Raw genomic sequence first — 13,809 nt, 5'->3', positions numbered from 1 at the left:
AGTATAAAATAATGAATATGTTTGGTTGCAGCCTTATGGGAACTTAATAACATTAAAAGTGCATAAGAGTAGAAGCACTCCTGGGGAAGTCAAGTACATGCAGTGTTGCTAGGAAGTCAAGTACAGGCAGTGTTGTTGAGAAGTAGGCGACTACGTACAACTGCAGCCTCCCTTTATTAAGGACTGGACCATACCTATCCCTCAGGTAATACTGACGGATCATGTGTCATATGCCTTATCATTAGATGTAACCACGAAAGCGCGCTAGTGAGTTTATGAATTTATTAATTACAATCTACAAGGCATGTAGTTCTTCCATTTCTTTTGTTTGGATTATGTCATTGCTTCATTTTGCACCCCATGAATTATTCCAACAGCATACATGATATTCGAGTGCTTATAAATTCAAAGACTATTTTAGTGACAATGAAAAGTTCTGACAAAGCATAAGGTTATTCAAACGAGTAGCACAATATTAATTATTGCAGTAGTAATACTGGAAACAAGCACACTGGTGGGCATCAATTTGCATCACCAACGTGATGATATTGCCCATTATTGTTCAAATCAAGGACTCCTGCCCGTACAAACACACCAGTACTACGTACTTAATTCTAACAGGTCGCGTACGTACATTATTCTATTAAAGACACAACGCAAACGAAAAGAGAGAAAAAAAAAACACGCAGGCACACAGCAATCTGATTCCACGGTGACAATGGCAATGACTAGTTGTGGGGATATCCAGGGTGGCAGCACTTGTAGGCGACAGAGATGGTTTCCATGGGATGGCGGCAGAATGGGCAGTCCATGATCTTGGGAGGATTTCCGGGATTGACAAATTGGCAGCATTCGGAAGGAGGTGACCACGGCTTATTGGCTATAAAATTTTGGATATAGCTTCCCAATAATGAAATAGATGGCTTCGACTGTGACATGTTTTCCAGGACGTCAAATATTGTGGCAGGACGACAACTGGCTATAAGCTCATACTTTTGGCTAACCATAATCCATTCCCCATGTTTGTAGGACAGTAGCTTGTGAAGTTCGGCTTTCACGATCTTGTACTCCACTTCGTTGTAGTGATCAAGCAAGGACAATAACAAGTTCTCTATCCCCGACCAAAAGGCCTCATGAGTTTCCGAGTATTTTGATTCTCCTGCCTCTGCTTCGTGTAACACCACTCTACTTAACTCAATCGCCACCCCGAATACCTTGACGGTATCGTTTACTTCCTTCACATTCTTTTCCAACTTGATCCACGACTCAACTGTGCCTCCAAAGAAGAAAATGCACGTCTTTTTATCTTTGCTCTGTTTCACCAAGACAGTACAAGGAAAACCTCCGTTAGAAATTAAATACACATGTATATTGTCTGTTACATACCACACGGAGATGTTTGTGAATGACTTACCAACTTTTTGAGTTCTTCGTTCTTCAAACTCTCAAAAAATGGCTTTAGTTCTAAGCGGGGGTCCTCTGGAGGGACCACCGGTAGAGGACCTGGAGGGACCACCACTGGAAACAAATGATCAAAGAAATTGATTCCATATTTCCGGATCAAGTCGAGTGTATTGTGGCTTTGCAGTTGCGCTTGTGGGCTCATCACCACGCACTTCGGATTACCCTTGAAGGACAACCTGTCGTCCGCGCTGAGGAACTTGATCACTATTGAAGAAAAAAACTGGACCTTGTACCATGGCATCTCCGATGCCAACTCCTCAAACTTTTTTCTATGGTCTTCCGTCCAATCTTCCACAATAGGGATCCACACAATCGTCCAATTTTTATACTTTTTAGGAAATTGATCATGAACTTCTTTCAGATGTGAAATGTCATCCTTCTTATTGTTCTCCAAACTTGAAATGTAAAACAGCACATAATTATCCTTTATTTCTTCGACAAATATTTCAGACTTAACCTGTTTATCAGTTGAGCAAAATATTTTAATTAGCAAGATGCCAAATGTAAAATTGCCTAATTAATTTGTTATCCTTGTTAAGCATGTGTTCAATTAGTGGTCCATAGAAGATGCATATAAAGGGATGTTCTAATGAGGACTATCTTAAAGTTGAAATTAAAGGACCCTTCTATTTATGCGCATAATTATTTTGATAACAAGAACTGTTTATTCTCTATTCACCTGGTAATTACTACACACCGACCAAATTAAAGGTATTAAGAGAGTATGCAAGTTGAAATTACCTCCTTGACACTGCTACCGACACTAATGGTGGGTAGCTTCCCATCATCCCTGAACTGAATCAGGGTGTTAATAACGTTCATGATCTGATGAGTGCTTCGGGCTTCCGACATTATCCTGACCAACTTCCTGTGCTTCTTTAATTTATCTGGTATTAAATAAAGAAAAAAAAGGAAAATAAATAAATCTAATCCAGCATACTATTTGTCTTATAAAAGACCGAAAGTTTATACAGGATTCCAAGTTTCCAACTAATTAAGTAGGCCACCTAGTTCTTTTTCGCAACTTGCATGCTGTTCCTCAAGGATCTTCAGTATGCCCTCGATTTTAGTAACAAGATAGGATAGAGGGTATGGCTCCTCCCTGCAAGATTAAGGAGGATATTTAATATAATAACAAAAATTTGGCCTCAGATTAAGTACTATATCTACGATATACAGCATAAAAGAACTTACTCATCACTAGTGAGATGGGTGACCTTAACCGCGCAAGCTACAATTGTTGTGATGGTCCAGAAGACATAGGTTGGGATACTCTTTACTGCCTTGTCCAACTCTTTTACATTCTCGTTATGATTGTGAACAAAAAGATCCTCAACCTTAAAGATGAAATCAGTCACTTGCAAAGTAGCCTTGATGAGATGGTTCAGCTCAAGTACTTCCTCCTTGCGTTTCTCCAAGATCGCATGCTTGGTTAGGACGGGTACTCGCTTCAGGATAGCCAGTGAATTGGTGAGTTGGTTACATTGGCCATAGAGCTGGGCGAGGTGCCAGAAGTCTCCGTATTCCAAAGCGAAAGCCGCTAGGGCCAGCACTGCCTTAGCGTCCCATGGATAGGGTTTTAGCTTGTCAAATATCACTTCCGTCCTTGGTTGGATGGAAATTTCTTCACCAGAACAAGCCTTATCCATACATGATGACATCTGAAATGAATTTCATCATATCAATTAAATACGTCCGTTAAAAGTAGAGCACTGAACACAACTATTTAAGCCTACAAATAGTAAGCGCACACCAGTGAGGCCATTTTCACGAAAACGAAATTCAAAGGAAGAGAAATTGTTACACATGCAACTTTATATTGATATGTAATGACAGACCTCGCAGCAAATGGACTTAAGAGTGCACAATGGCGAGATGAAGCTGTCGTTGATGTTGGGGACCTTCTCATTCAGGGCATTGGCCGACTGCAAACAAGTCAAAAGCGCTTGATCGATCAGCTTGGGTGAAGTTATAACTTCAAACTACAAATACATAAGATCCCAGTACAAAAGCACTAAGTAGCATACCTTCAGAATATCATCGACCATCGAATTACGGGTTGCATGATCAATGATGGTCTTAGTGATCGTGAAAAGATCACCAACATCAAAGGCAGTGCTGTCCCCCGGAGAATACTTTCCATTGATGAAGTTCAGGATTTCTTCGTCGGACATTTCAGTGAGCTTGCTTGCCATTATATGATGATGGCTGGCAAACTCGTAGTAGTGAAGTTGGGTGGCAGTGAAGGGCAGATCGAATAGTGTTTTGGTAATGGCTTACAAGCTAAGAGTCGGTGTGAGTTCAATGCCTTCCACCATGCCCTATTTATAAGCTCTCTTCACCTTAAAGCTTGAACTGTAATGTGCATGCACAGAGCTAGCTGTCCCATGCAGTACAGTGACGTGAAGACTACAGCGAAGACTCAAGCTAGGAGTCTCCCGTTTCACACCGCAAATTGAACATCAATTATTGCAGCTCGTGTACGTGTCCAAAGACAAATCCTTTTTTTTTTTTTTTTTTTTAAATGACAAAAGACAAATCTTTAAATCCACCAATCTCGATCGGAATGAGTCATCTAGAATATTTTGTTCCTTCCTGGACTTTTTTTATTTTTATTTTTATTTTTTTTAGAGTGGCTGGTGTGGCTGCCCTCATACTTTGATTAATGAAATTACAAAATACATGGGGGGACGTAAAGTCTAAAACTCATATTACAATAAACATTAAGAGAACATCCCAAAATAATATCAGGAATCTACATAAAGTCTATGTATTCTAACAAGCACCAATTAGCAAAGAGTGCACGAATGATTATTCTATTTGGTTTAACATAGTGGTGACATACCAGAAAAATAACTCTATCCCGAAGAAGCATCATTACAAATAACACAGGTTTCCCACTATGTTGCCGCACGGAAATAAATCCGGCGACACTACGTTTCATCCTGCCACTAGGAGGTTGTTTGGCTCCAGTTTTTTCATTTTGGGTCCAAACAGAGGTTGTGTCCATTTAATCAAGCAAACAGCTTGCTGCCTCGTTAGCCCAGACAAGGCACACAGAGTGTGCAATCCGAGACAAACCCCATATTGCCCTGTCCCAAAATAGCCACATTGAATTAATAATAATAAAAAACAATAAAACATAAGACAAAAGGAGTTTGGGCCCAGAGCCTAGGCCCAACCCCTACTCAACCTAATACGATAGTGTAGATTGTTATGGTCACCTAGCCGCCGTCCCACAAGCCGAAGCCAAACCATCCAACCACCGGTATCCAAACCGCTGGCTTGAGGAAACTCAGGTCCTCCCATCATCTCTCTGTCCTCCGCAAAACGCCATACTGCATCGCTGCCATCCCTAGCTACCCCTCTCCACAAGGTGTCTCCAGACAACACCAGCCAAATCAGGGAACTTCGATCCGATCCGTGCCACTCAGATTCCGTCCTCGCATCACCAAGCGACGACATCTCCGACTGTCCACCTCCCTGTCCTTGTGAGATTGACCCCTCCCCACCACAAGCCGCCAAACCGGCGCTGAAAATCCAGCTAGACCACCACTCATTCTGGCCATCGAAGCAGCCACACAGCCTGCATTGTGATTGGGTTTATTCCATTGAACAATACCGCCGGACACTAGGTCCAATCGACCCCTTCCGACGACGCCGCCACTAGGGTGAGCCACCGGAGGGTGCACGCTTTCTCTGGTTTTCTTTCGCTCACTAGGGTGGTTGTCTCTCTTCACTCTACATTATCTTTTATTTTTATTTTGCAATTAAGAATTTAAGAGTGTACCGTGTGGGAATTATTATTTTCTTTTACATTGATTTTTCTTCATCTGTTTGGCATCTGGACAAATAACCGTGCTAATCAAGAGTCATGGATTCTTGCAACCCATGCCAGAACATTGATTCAGATGATTTCGATATATAGATGGTGTCATGGTGCATATAGAGGAGGGATACTTTTGTCTCTCGGTAATTAAAGCATCTTTAGCAGACTCTTTATATTAATTCTTTAGCTATTTTAGAGAGCATGTTTAACTTTTTATATATTTTAGTGACTACACAGCCTACACTAGACTTAGAGCATTTTTAGCAATATATTTTTAAGTCAAATTTTCGCTTAAGGAGCTAAGAAGTTATTTTAGCTAGCCACTTTAGAAATACGTCTGCATCAGTGCTCTCTATTTTAGCTAGTTTTGAATTTATATTATTTTTAAAATGAAGATTCAATTATTTAAGTGTATTTATAAATTACATAAAATAACTCAAAATGAATGTTTTAAATTATATAAGACTCTCTATATTTAGGAGCGAGATAACTAAAAGTTTTAATAGAGAGCCACTTAGGAGTTTGGTGCAGTTGCTAAAATATATAAAAAGCTAAACATGCTCTCTAAAATAGCTAAAGAGCCAAAATAGAGAGTCTGCTAAAGATGCTTTTAGTGGCTATTCATTATGACTTTTAACTATCCCGCTCCTAAATATAGATAGCGAAATGAGGCTCTCTATAATTTAAAACATTATTTTTGAGTTATTTTATGTAATATATAAATGCATTTAAACTATTTAATCTTCATTTAAAAAATAATATAAATTCAAAATAGCTAAAATAAAGAGCAATGATGCAGAAATATCTTTAAGTGATTTTTTAGTTACTTTGTCTAAATTTTGACTAAAAAAGAGTTAGCATTACTAGGGGTGGGCAAAAAAACCGACGCAAACTGAAAATTTGCCTTGGACCGATACGAACCGGCCAGTTCGGTCCTGGTTTTGGAGAAATTTTTAAAGAAAAAGTCTGGTCCGGTCCCAAACCAAGTTAGATCGAGTTTGGGTCCGGTTTTGAATTTTAAAAGAACAAAAGGCCCGATGGGCCCGAATATTATTAATTAGTAATATATTTTTTGTCTTTTGTACTTATCCTCTCTCTCTTTTTACAAAGAATCTAGCCTACTTTATTCTCTCCTCTTTCTTCTCTCTGGTCTTCCCCTATCACTATTAGTCTTTTCTTTATTCTCTCTTTCTTTATGCTCTTATGTGTCTTCTTCTTCTAGCTTCTTCTTCTTCTTCTTCCTTTTTTTTTTTTCGATTAACCTTTCTTCTTTCTTCTTCTCTACCTATCACTATCAGTCTTCTTCTTTATTCTCTCTTCTTTCTTCTCTCTCACTACTAGCAAAAGGGGCAACTTACACAGATTTTATTCACACCGATTTTTTTAAAGTCATGGGTTTCTGTGTGAATTGGTATTACATACAGTCATACAGATAACCGTGTCAAATGTTTATGAATGGGATCACCCGAGTTTATGAAATAACAATAGCTACATAAATCCGTGTGAACTAACATTATTCACAGATTTTTGTGTGAACGCTAAAAGACTTTATCATTCACTCACACTGTTATCTATGTGAGTAACAATTTACACTGATTTCAGTATACATCAATTATTAGTTTACCTAGAAATCATTATTTTTTAATGTTAAATGAATTATAGAGAGACAGTCTTCTGTAGCTGAAACTATCTCATATAGATATCTGTGTGAAGCCCAATTTACACATATATCTGTGTGAAATATAGAAACGGACATCCGTGTGAACAAAGAACATACATACTAAATTCCGTGTAAACACTTGAAATTGATTTCACAATAATCCTTGAGGTACCCACACACGGCAATTAGTGAGAGTTTTAAATCAATCTCACACGGATATCAGTGAGAGTTTTGCAAAAAGAATCCCAAGAAAAATCCTTCATCCAGCCGCTGCCATCCCATCAAATCCTTTATCTAGATTGACCAAAGAAAAATTAATACCAAGAAGACGTTTTTTCGTTCTCAAATCTCTCTTCTCTCTTATTGATCAAAGAAATGAATCTCCCCCTCTCTCCGCAGCCTCATACTTTACAAAACCGCTTTCTTATCTCTTCTTCTCCTCTCTCTCTTCTACCAGGCTGTCTTTCCTTCGTTCTCTTTTCTCTACTACAATTCCTCGATAAATTTGGTGGATTTAGCAGCAATGGTGAAGAAAGAGTTGCAGAGGTACTATTTTTCATCATTTTGATTTTGTTTTGGCATCTGATTATATATATATATATATGTATGTATGTATGTATATATATATATATATGTATGTATGTATATATATATATATATATATACACTTACTTTTCCATTTACATTTTATGGCTTTGCTTGTTTGACATCATTTTCAACATGGAAGGCTCCAATCTACCAAAGGCCCCAACTTCCAAGTGTCGCAATCCCTCAATTTGTGATATTCTCATTTCTGGGTTATATCGATAGGGTGATAGAAAACCTTTGCAGCGATTTACCATTCTCGAACGGGCCTGTGATTTACCATTTTTTGGGGTAGAAAAAAAATTAAAAAAAATGTTTTATTGTCTCCCAATAGACATCTATTGGGGGCCAATAGATGTTTTGAATTGATGTAATCTCCTTGTTATTTTTCTGTAATCAAAGTTTTATTTGTCTAAATTTAGGGATTAGTTCTCATTCTAGCGACTGAAAGTCCTATTGGGGGCAATAGATATCTATTGAGGGGCAATACATGGCTAATAGTCGTCTATTGGGGGGCAATAGACGTCTATTAGGGAGCAATAGACGTCTATTAGGGAGCAATAAACTATTGGGGCAATAGACGTCTATTGAGGTATTGCCCCTCTATTAGGGAGTAATAGATGTCAATTGGGGGCAAAAAAAACCTTTCCGGTGAGATTTTCAGCAAATTAGAGTGGGCGGCGGCCAGTGACCGGATTTCGGTGAAGTCTCCTATGGTTTCTCTCTCTCTCTCTCTCTCTCTCTCTCTCTCTCCCTCTCTCTCTCTAAGTAACAAAGGGGTGAGGGTAAAATGATATTAAAAAAATTAAAAAACAAAAAAAAAATGTTAATGGGGTATTAGGGAAGACCTTCTTAGAGTGTTTTGGGTAAGAGGGAATTAAAAAAAACTTAATGGGATAAGTGGGAAAAAAATCTCTAAAAATGGGGTAAATGGACAAAAATCCTATTATTTAATCCTTTGACATAGTCCCAATGGCCACGAAATTAAGTTCATTAATTATATTTTGGGTGCGGCTATTGCCACCCTTTTTTTTTTTTTTGTTCACCCTACAAACATTTGAATTATTGAAAAACTATATTACCCAAGTGCAAAATGACTAATATGTACACTAATTTTCTAAAATCTAAATTTGTAAAGAAACTAAATACATAACTAATTAATTAATACAAAGCCTACTTAATTTCTCATTAGATAACATTAATCTTCTTCTTCTCCACCCAAATTTGAGTTTATTACTTCTTCTTTTTTTTGTCTTTTTGTTCTCGGGTTAATTCTTTATTCAATTCACAAAACCATTAGTGTTAACTTCATCAAAATCTTTGCAATATTCTTTATGAACATTGAAAGTAAAAAAATTAAAACATGAAAAAAAAAAATCAATCTTTTCTTCATTGCTTATAGGTTGTTAACTTACTAATATTTTGATATAGATTAAAATAGACGAACATTGAAACTAAAAAAGAAAAGAAAAAAGGAAGCAATATCAGATTATGATTTTATTAAGAAACTTTAATATATTTTAGTTTTGTTATTGGTATAAATTAAATGAGAGATTTTTGTTAATTTTTTTTAATTAGATATATCATATAAGGATATTTCTAGAAAGATAAATGAGTTAAATAAGTAAATTTAATAATTGAAATTAAAATGTAGGGTGTAATGAGCAAGTAGGGTGAACAAAGTAAATGATAGGGTGACAATAGCTGCACCCTTATATATATTTTTTTATAGCAATAAAACTTGCTTCTTGTTCTTTTTTTGTTCTTTCTCTTTCTTAATTAAGTTCATTATATGCACAATAAGATATCAGAATATTGGGGTGTTAGACATGGTGATTTCGTCGGAGGAATGCACTCTGGCTTTTCAGTTGGTTTGGCTGGGATGGTTCAGATGGTGGTGGTCGGGCTGCACCGGCCGGTAGTACGATCCCCACTGATGGGTTTCCTAGATCGCAGGCGTCAGAGATCTCGATCGATGGCGGTGGGGTGTTGGACACCCTGGATCGGGGATGGTTTTAGTCCGTAGTGAAGCAGGTTGTGGCGGCGTTGCTTCGGCGAGGAGGTGATGCAAGTCGTTGCGGTTTGGAACGCCAAGAGGATGGTGTGGCAGTGCAAAGCGTAGCGACGTGGGTCGGACGGATCTTGCCGAACGCTGCTATACGACGGGGAAGGAAGGAGCAAGCTGACTGGCCCGAGCTGGTCTGATGGGCCTGGGGCAAACTTCCTTGCGGATTACCATGTTGGGCTGCAAATTGTTGGGCTGGGTTTCTGCCCTAGTCCAATGTTTATTTGGGCTAGGTTTTAGGGCCTAGGCCCAACCCTATGTTTTTTTTTTAGTTTTATCTACATTACAATAATTCCTTGTATTAGGAAACTAGGCACTTATGTGCACTCTATATCTCTGTAGTGTCTCTGGAGTAGTACCGAAGGAGGATATCCGCTATATCTACGATCTGAAATGTATAATGAGTGGGTCTATTTCTAGTACCATTGTGGGTACTACCACTACCTTCTTGTCTGTCTATGTCCTTAAATGACAGCGGAAAGGTATGTAACGGCCTGTTCTGGCTTGTGATGAATATATTATTTCGCCCGTGGGCTTGATTCAAAAAATAAGATATCAGAGTATTTAGCAGACAATGTGATTAAAGCTTCATTGTTAATACATGTTTGCAAAGCTTGCGTTTGCACGTTAATATATTATAAGACTAAATTAGTCCTTATTCTCTCTAATTCTCACACAATAGATCCGAAATGACAATTTTACCCCTCACTTTAAAAAAAAAAAAAAAAAAAATTTCTCTCTTTTTATTTATTTATTTTTTCTGCTTTGCTCTCTCATCCCCCCCCCGGGTACTCCTCGGCGTTGCTCTCCACACCGGCCAGTATCCATTTGCAACAACCCGGTGGCATTAATCGGATTTAGGGGCTGAGGATCCATCTTCGAACTTGGATCTGAGCTTCTCGATGTCCATGTAGGTGCAGAAGACGTCATCTTCAGAGCTGAGCTCCTTGGAGCTGTTGGATGGCGGTCGAAGAGATTCTGGAACAGATCCAGGTCATCAGGGAATCGGAAATGGACCTCCGATTGGGCGCGGTGATGATAGGAGACTAGGAGCCACGAATGGCTTGGAGGCTTTCTGCGTTGGTACGACCGTCCACCACTTTTTGCACATCTTCTACGACCTCACTCGCCGTTGCTTCGCACTGGAGGTCATCAGGAAGAATGGCTGCCTCGTGGAGGGGGTTCTCCACCTCCCCGGAAACCTTCCGGTCAAGCTCGATTTGCAGGATCTGCTTCAGATGAGTGGTGGGCTGGGTTAAGCTCTATTCGCAGGATCTGATTCAGATCGGGGGTGGTGGTGGTAGTGGGAAGAAGATGAGGGAAGGGTATGATGGTTATGGGTTCAGTGGTGGGCTGGGTTGCGGCGATTGTGTTGCTGCAGGTGATAGGTCTCCACGGAGAAGAAGGTTTGGGTGCCCAGAGAAAATTCTGGGTACCTGTGTATCGGCGCGTGGGCCATTTTCCGACGTCACAGGATGACTCGGAGGCCGGTGAGTACACTAGTAGTAGAGGTGAGCTGCATGGTGGTGTGAGAGACTAGTCATGGAGGAGAGAGAATATGGGAGAGCTTCTGAATTGGAACTCCGATTCGCGGCTTTCGGCTGTCTATTGTCGCTTTTGGGTTGTTTGCTTCAATTCAAGCAGCCATTGATTCCTAAGGTAGAGCTTTTGAATTGGAAAGTTCAGAGCAAAAAATTGATGAAGAAACGGGTATGTAAACCTGAGAGAGAGGGAGGGGGGAGAGACAGAAGCAGAAAAATAAATAAAAAAAATGAGAGAAAAATTAAAATTAAAAAAAAAAAAAGAGAAAAAGAGAGAAAAATAAAAAGTGAGGGGTAAAATAATCATTTCAGACCTATTGTGTGAGAATTAGAGAGAGATTAGTCCTTATTGTTTAATTTTAAAATTTTGGACTAAACTGTTTTTAAGGAAAAAGTATGAGGAGTAACAATAGAGGAGTAATTTCCCAGTAACTGTTGATAGATGACTAGTATAAGGAATTAGAAAAACATTAGCTATTCAAACAACTTAACTTGCACGAAAGAAGGTTGACTTTTGAGTTTTGAATCTATTAAAGATGAAGATGAGCAGGATTCTGGTATTATCATCGATCGAGCAGCTAGTTCCCTTAATTCAATTTGGTTTTAAATAATCTCATTGCTCCAATTCCTGCTAGCCGGATTCTATTTCTGTCATAATATATCTTGTAGTAAGGTAATTCAAGCTTTTACGAAAAGGCTTTTCTTTTAATTGTTTACATACGATGTTAATATTTTTTCTTTTCATTCGAATTTTTTCCAGCCTTTTGAGAGAGTTAATTAGATTCAAAGAACAGCCATGGCAATGAATGGTATAAGAAGTAGCTCAAGTCATATTTCAATTGTTATAGAAGATAAAGATGTTGAAGCACTGCAAGACAGGATGATGGAAAACCTTTGCAGCGATTTACCATTCTCTGACATATGTTGCATCTTCAGAGTTCCCGAAGTTCTCCGGAGACATAACCCGAAGGCATACACACCTGATGTTGTCTCAATAGGACCCTTTCATCGTGGCGGTGAATCATTTCAACGCATGGAAATCGTGAAGCAATGGTATTTACATAACCTTCTCTCACGCAAGAATATAAGTTTGAAACATTTGATTGAAGCCATTTTTAGGGATGAGAATCGTGCCCGTGATTTTTATTCTGAACCACTTGATCATCTTAACCAGAGCAGCTTCGTAGAAATGATGATAATAGATGGTTGCTTCCTGCTAGAACTATTTAGGAAGTTTAGGGATAAGGAACATGGGCAAATTAAATTTAGCGACCCCATATTCAACATGGATTGCATGTTTCAATATATATGCCATGACCTTTTGCTACTAGAAAATCAGATTCCTTGGTTTGTCCTAAACTGTTTATATACCCTTACCTTAGACCCCAGGGATGACCCCTCCCTCAGAAAATTAATGCTCACTGTCTTCAGCTCACATCATCAACTGGCACATAATTGTCGTTCATATCTGCACCATCTAAATAATAATGTCCATGATGTAGATGACGATGATAGCAAAATCTTGCACATACTTGATTTGATAAGAACTTCGATAGTCTTCCCTTTTAAAGATCAGTCTCAACAAAAAAAAGATCAGTTTGATCTATCATTCTATCATGACTCGGAGAAGGAATTGATGCATCCTGCGCTTGCTCTCTCAGAGTCCGGTATTAAATTCCGAAGGGCATCCTCCGCTGATGCTAAAAGCATAATGAACATTGAATTCAAGAATGGGACTTTGGAAATTCCTCAACTAGCAATTGGAGAGTTGACGGATTCATTGTTCAGAAATCTCATTGCCTTTGAGCAATGCTGTCCTGGTCAATCGCACAAGATAACATCCTATGCCGTTTTAATGGACAACCTCATCAGTTCCAGCAAGGACATGGAGTTTCTTTGTGAGAAAAAAATAATTGATAACTGGCTCAGCGATGAGGATGCTTCAAAGTTCTTCGTCAAGCTTTACTATGACACCGAGCTCAATCAGTTCTACTATGCTGGACTCTGCACTAAACTCAATAAACATTATGATCACAAGTGGAATATGTGGCAAGAAAAGTTCAAACGCACCTACTGTTCTGATCCATGGAAATTTATCTCATTGACTGTAGCCTTAATTTTTTCGGTTCTCACTCTGGTGGAGATCATATATACCATTCTGGAATACTATTAATCACCACCATCAATGGTTCTTGTATTTCTTCTATTTACCATTCTAAAGGTCAAATGTTTGTACTTCTGTCATTTACCATTCCAAAAGCCAATTGTTAAGGGGCTAGTAAGATATAGATGTGTTTGGAATTGGTCTAACCGTCTAATTACATAGTGCCCCTCTTCAATGAATCTCCCTTTTCTGACCTTTGCTGGGATTGATGGAATTTGTGGGTAAAACACAGGGTTAAATGGTCAGTTCGATCGATCAAATACTGCTGGTATGAAATGATTAAGATCACTGATAAACCAAACCAAATGGTACTCTAATAAGATCAATACCGTTGAATGCAGACAATGCATTCTAGAAGCAGAGAATCAAATGCATATATTAGTCTTGATCCAAAAATATTAATTTTATATTAATTTTCGTGCAAGAGAAGTTATATTGACCACCGACAGTATTGGACGTACTGGGTCAGTGCTTGACCTTTGCAGGTTGATCAGGTTGACT

General features: G+C 38.7%; 2 protein-coding genes across 2 annotated transcripts; one reads left to right on the top strand and one right to left on the bottom strand.

Moving 5' to 3' along the window:
- Positions 1–440: 440 nt before the first annotated feature.
- On the bottom strand, positions 441–3,769 carry LOC112198376 (protein SIEVE ELEMENT OCCLUSION B). Its single transcript, XM_024339488.2, has 7 exons — positions 3,492–3,769; positions 3,303–3,389; positions 2,659–3,125; positions 2,472–2,566; positions 2,206–2,351; positions 1,415–1,921; positions 441–1,313 (listed from the first exon to the last, which is right to left on the bottom strand). Exons 1-7 carry the CDS (start codon positions 3,657–3,659, stop codon positions 729–731), a joined length of 2,055 nt encoding a protein of 684 aa, XP_024195256.1. The 5' UTR covers positions 3,660–3,769; the 3' UTR covers positions 441–728.
- A 7,153-nt stretch (positions 3,770–10,922) lies between these two features.
- On the top strand, positions 10,923–13,501 carry LOC112196057 (UPF0481 protein At3g47200). Its single transcript, XM_024336339.2, has 2 exons — positions 10,923–11,817; positions 11,905–13,501. The coding sequence occupies exon 2, from the start codon at positions 11,941–11,943 to the stop codon at positions 13,315–13,317; it is 1,377 nt and encodes a 458-aa protein (XP_024192107.1). The 5' UTR covers positions 10,923–11,817; positions 11,905–11,940; the 3' UTR covers positions 13,318–13,501.
- Positions 13,502–13,809: the final 308 nt, after the last annotated feature.

This window comes from Rosa chinensis, chromosome 4, assembly GCF_002994745.2.
Source record: "Rosa chinensis cultivar Old Blush chromosome 4, RchiOBHm-V2, whole genome shotgun sequence".
NCBI classification, from domain to species: Eukaryota; Viridiplantae; Streptophyta; class Magnoliopsida; order Rosales; family Rosaceae; genus Rosa; species Rosa chinensis.
Note: the sequence above shows the minus strand (reverse complement) of the source record. Positions and strands in the feature narration are given on the sequence as shown.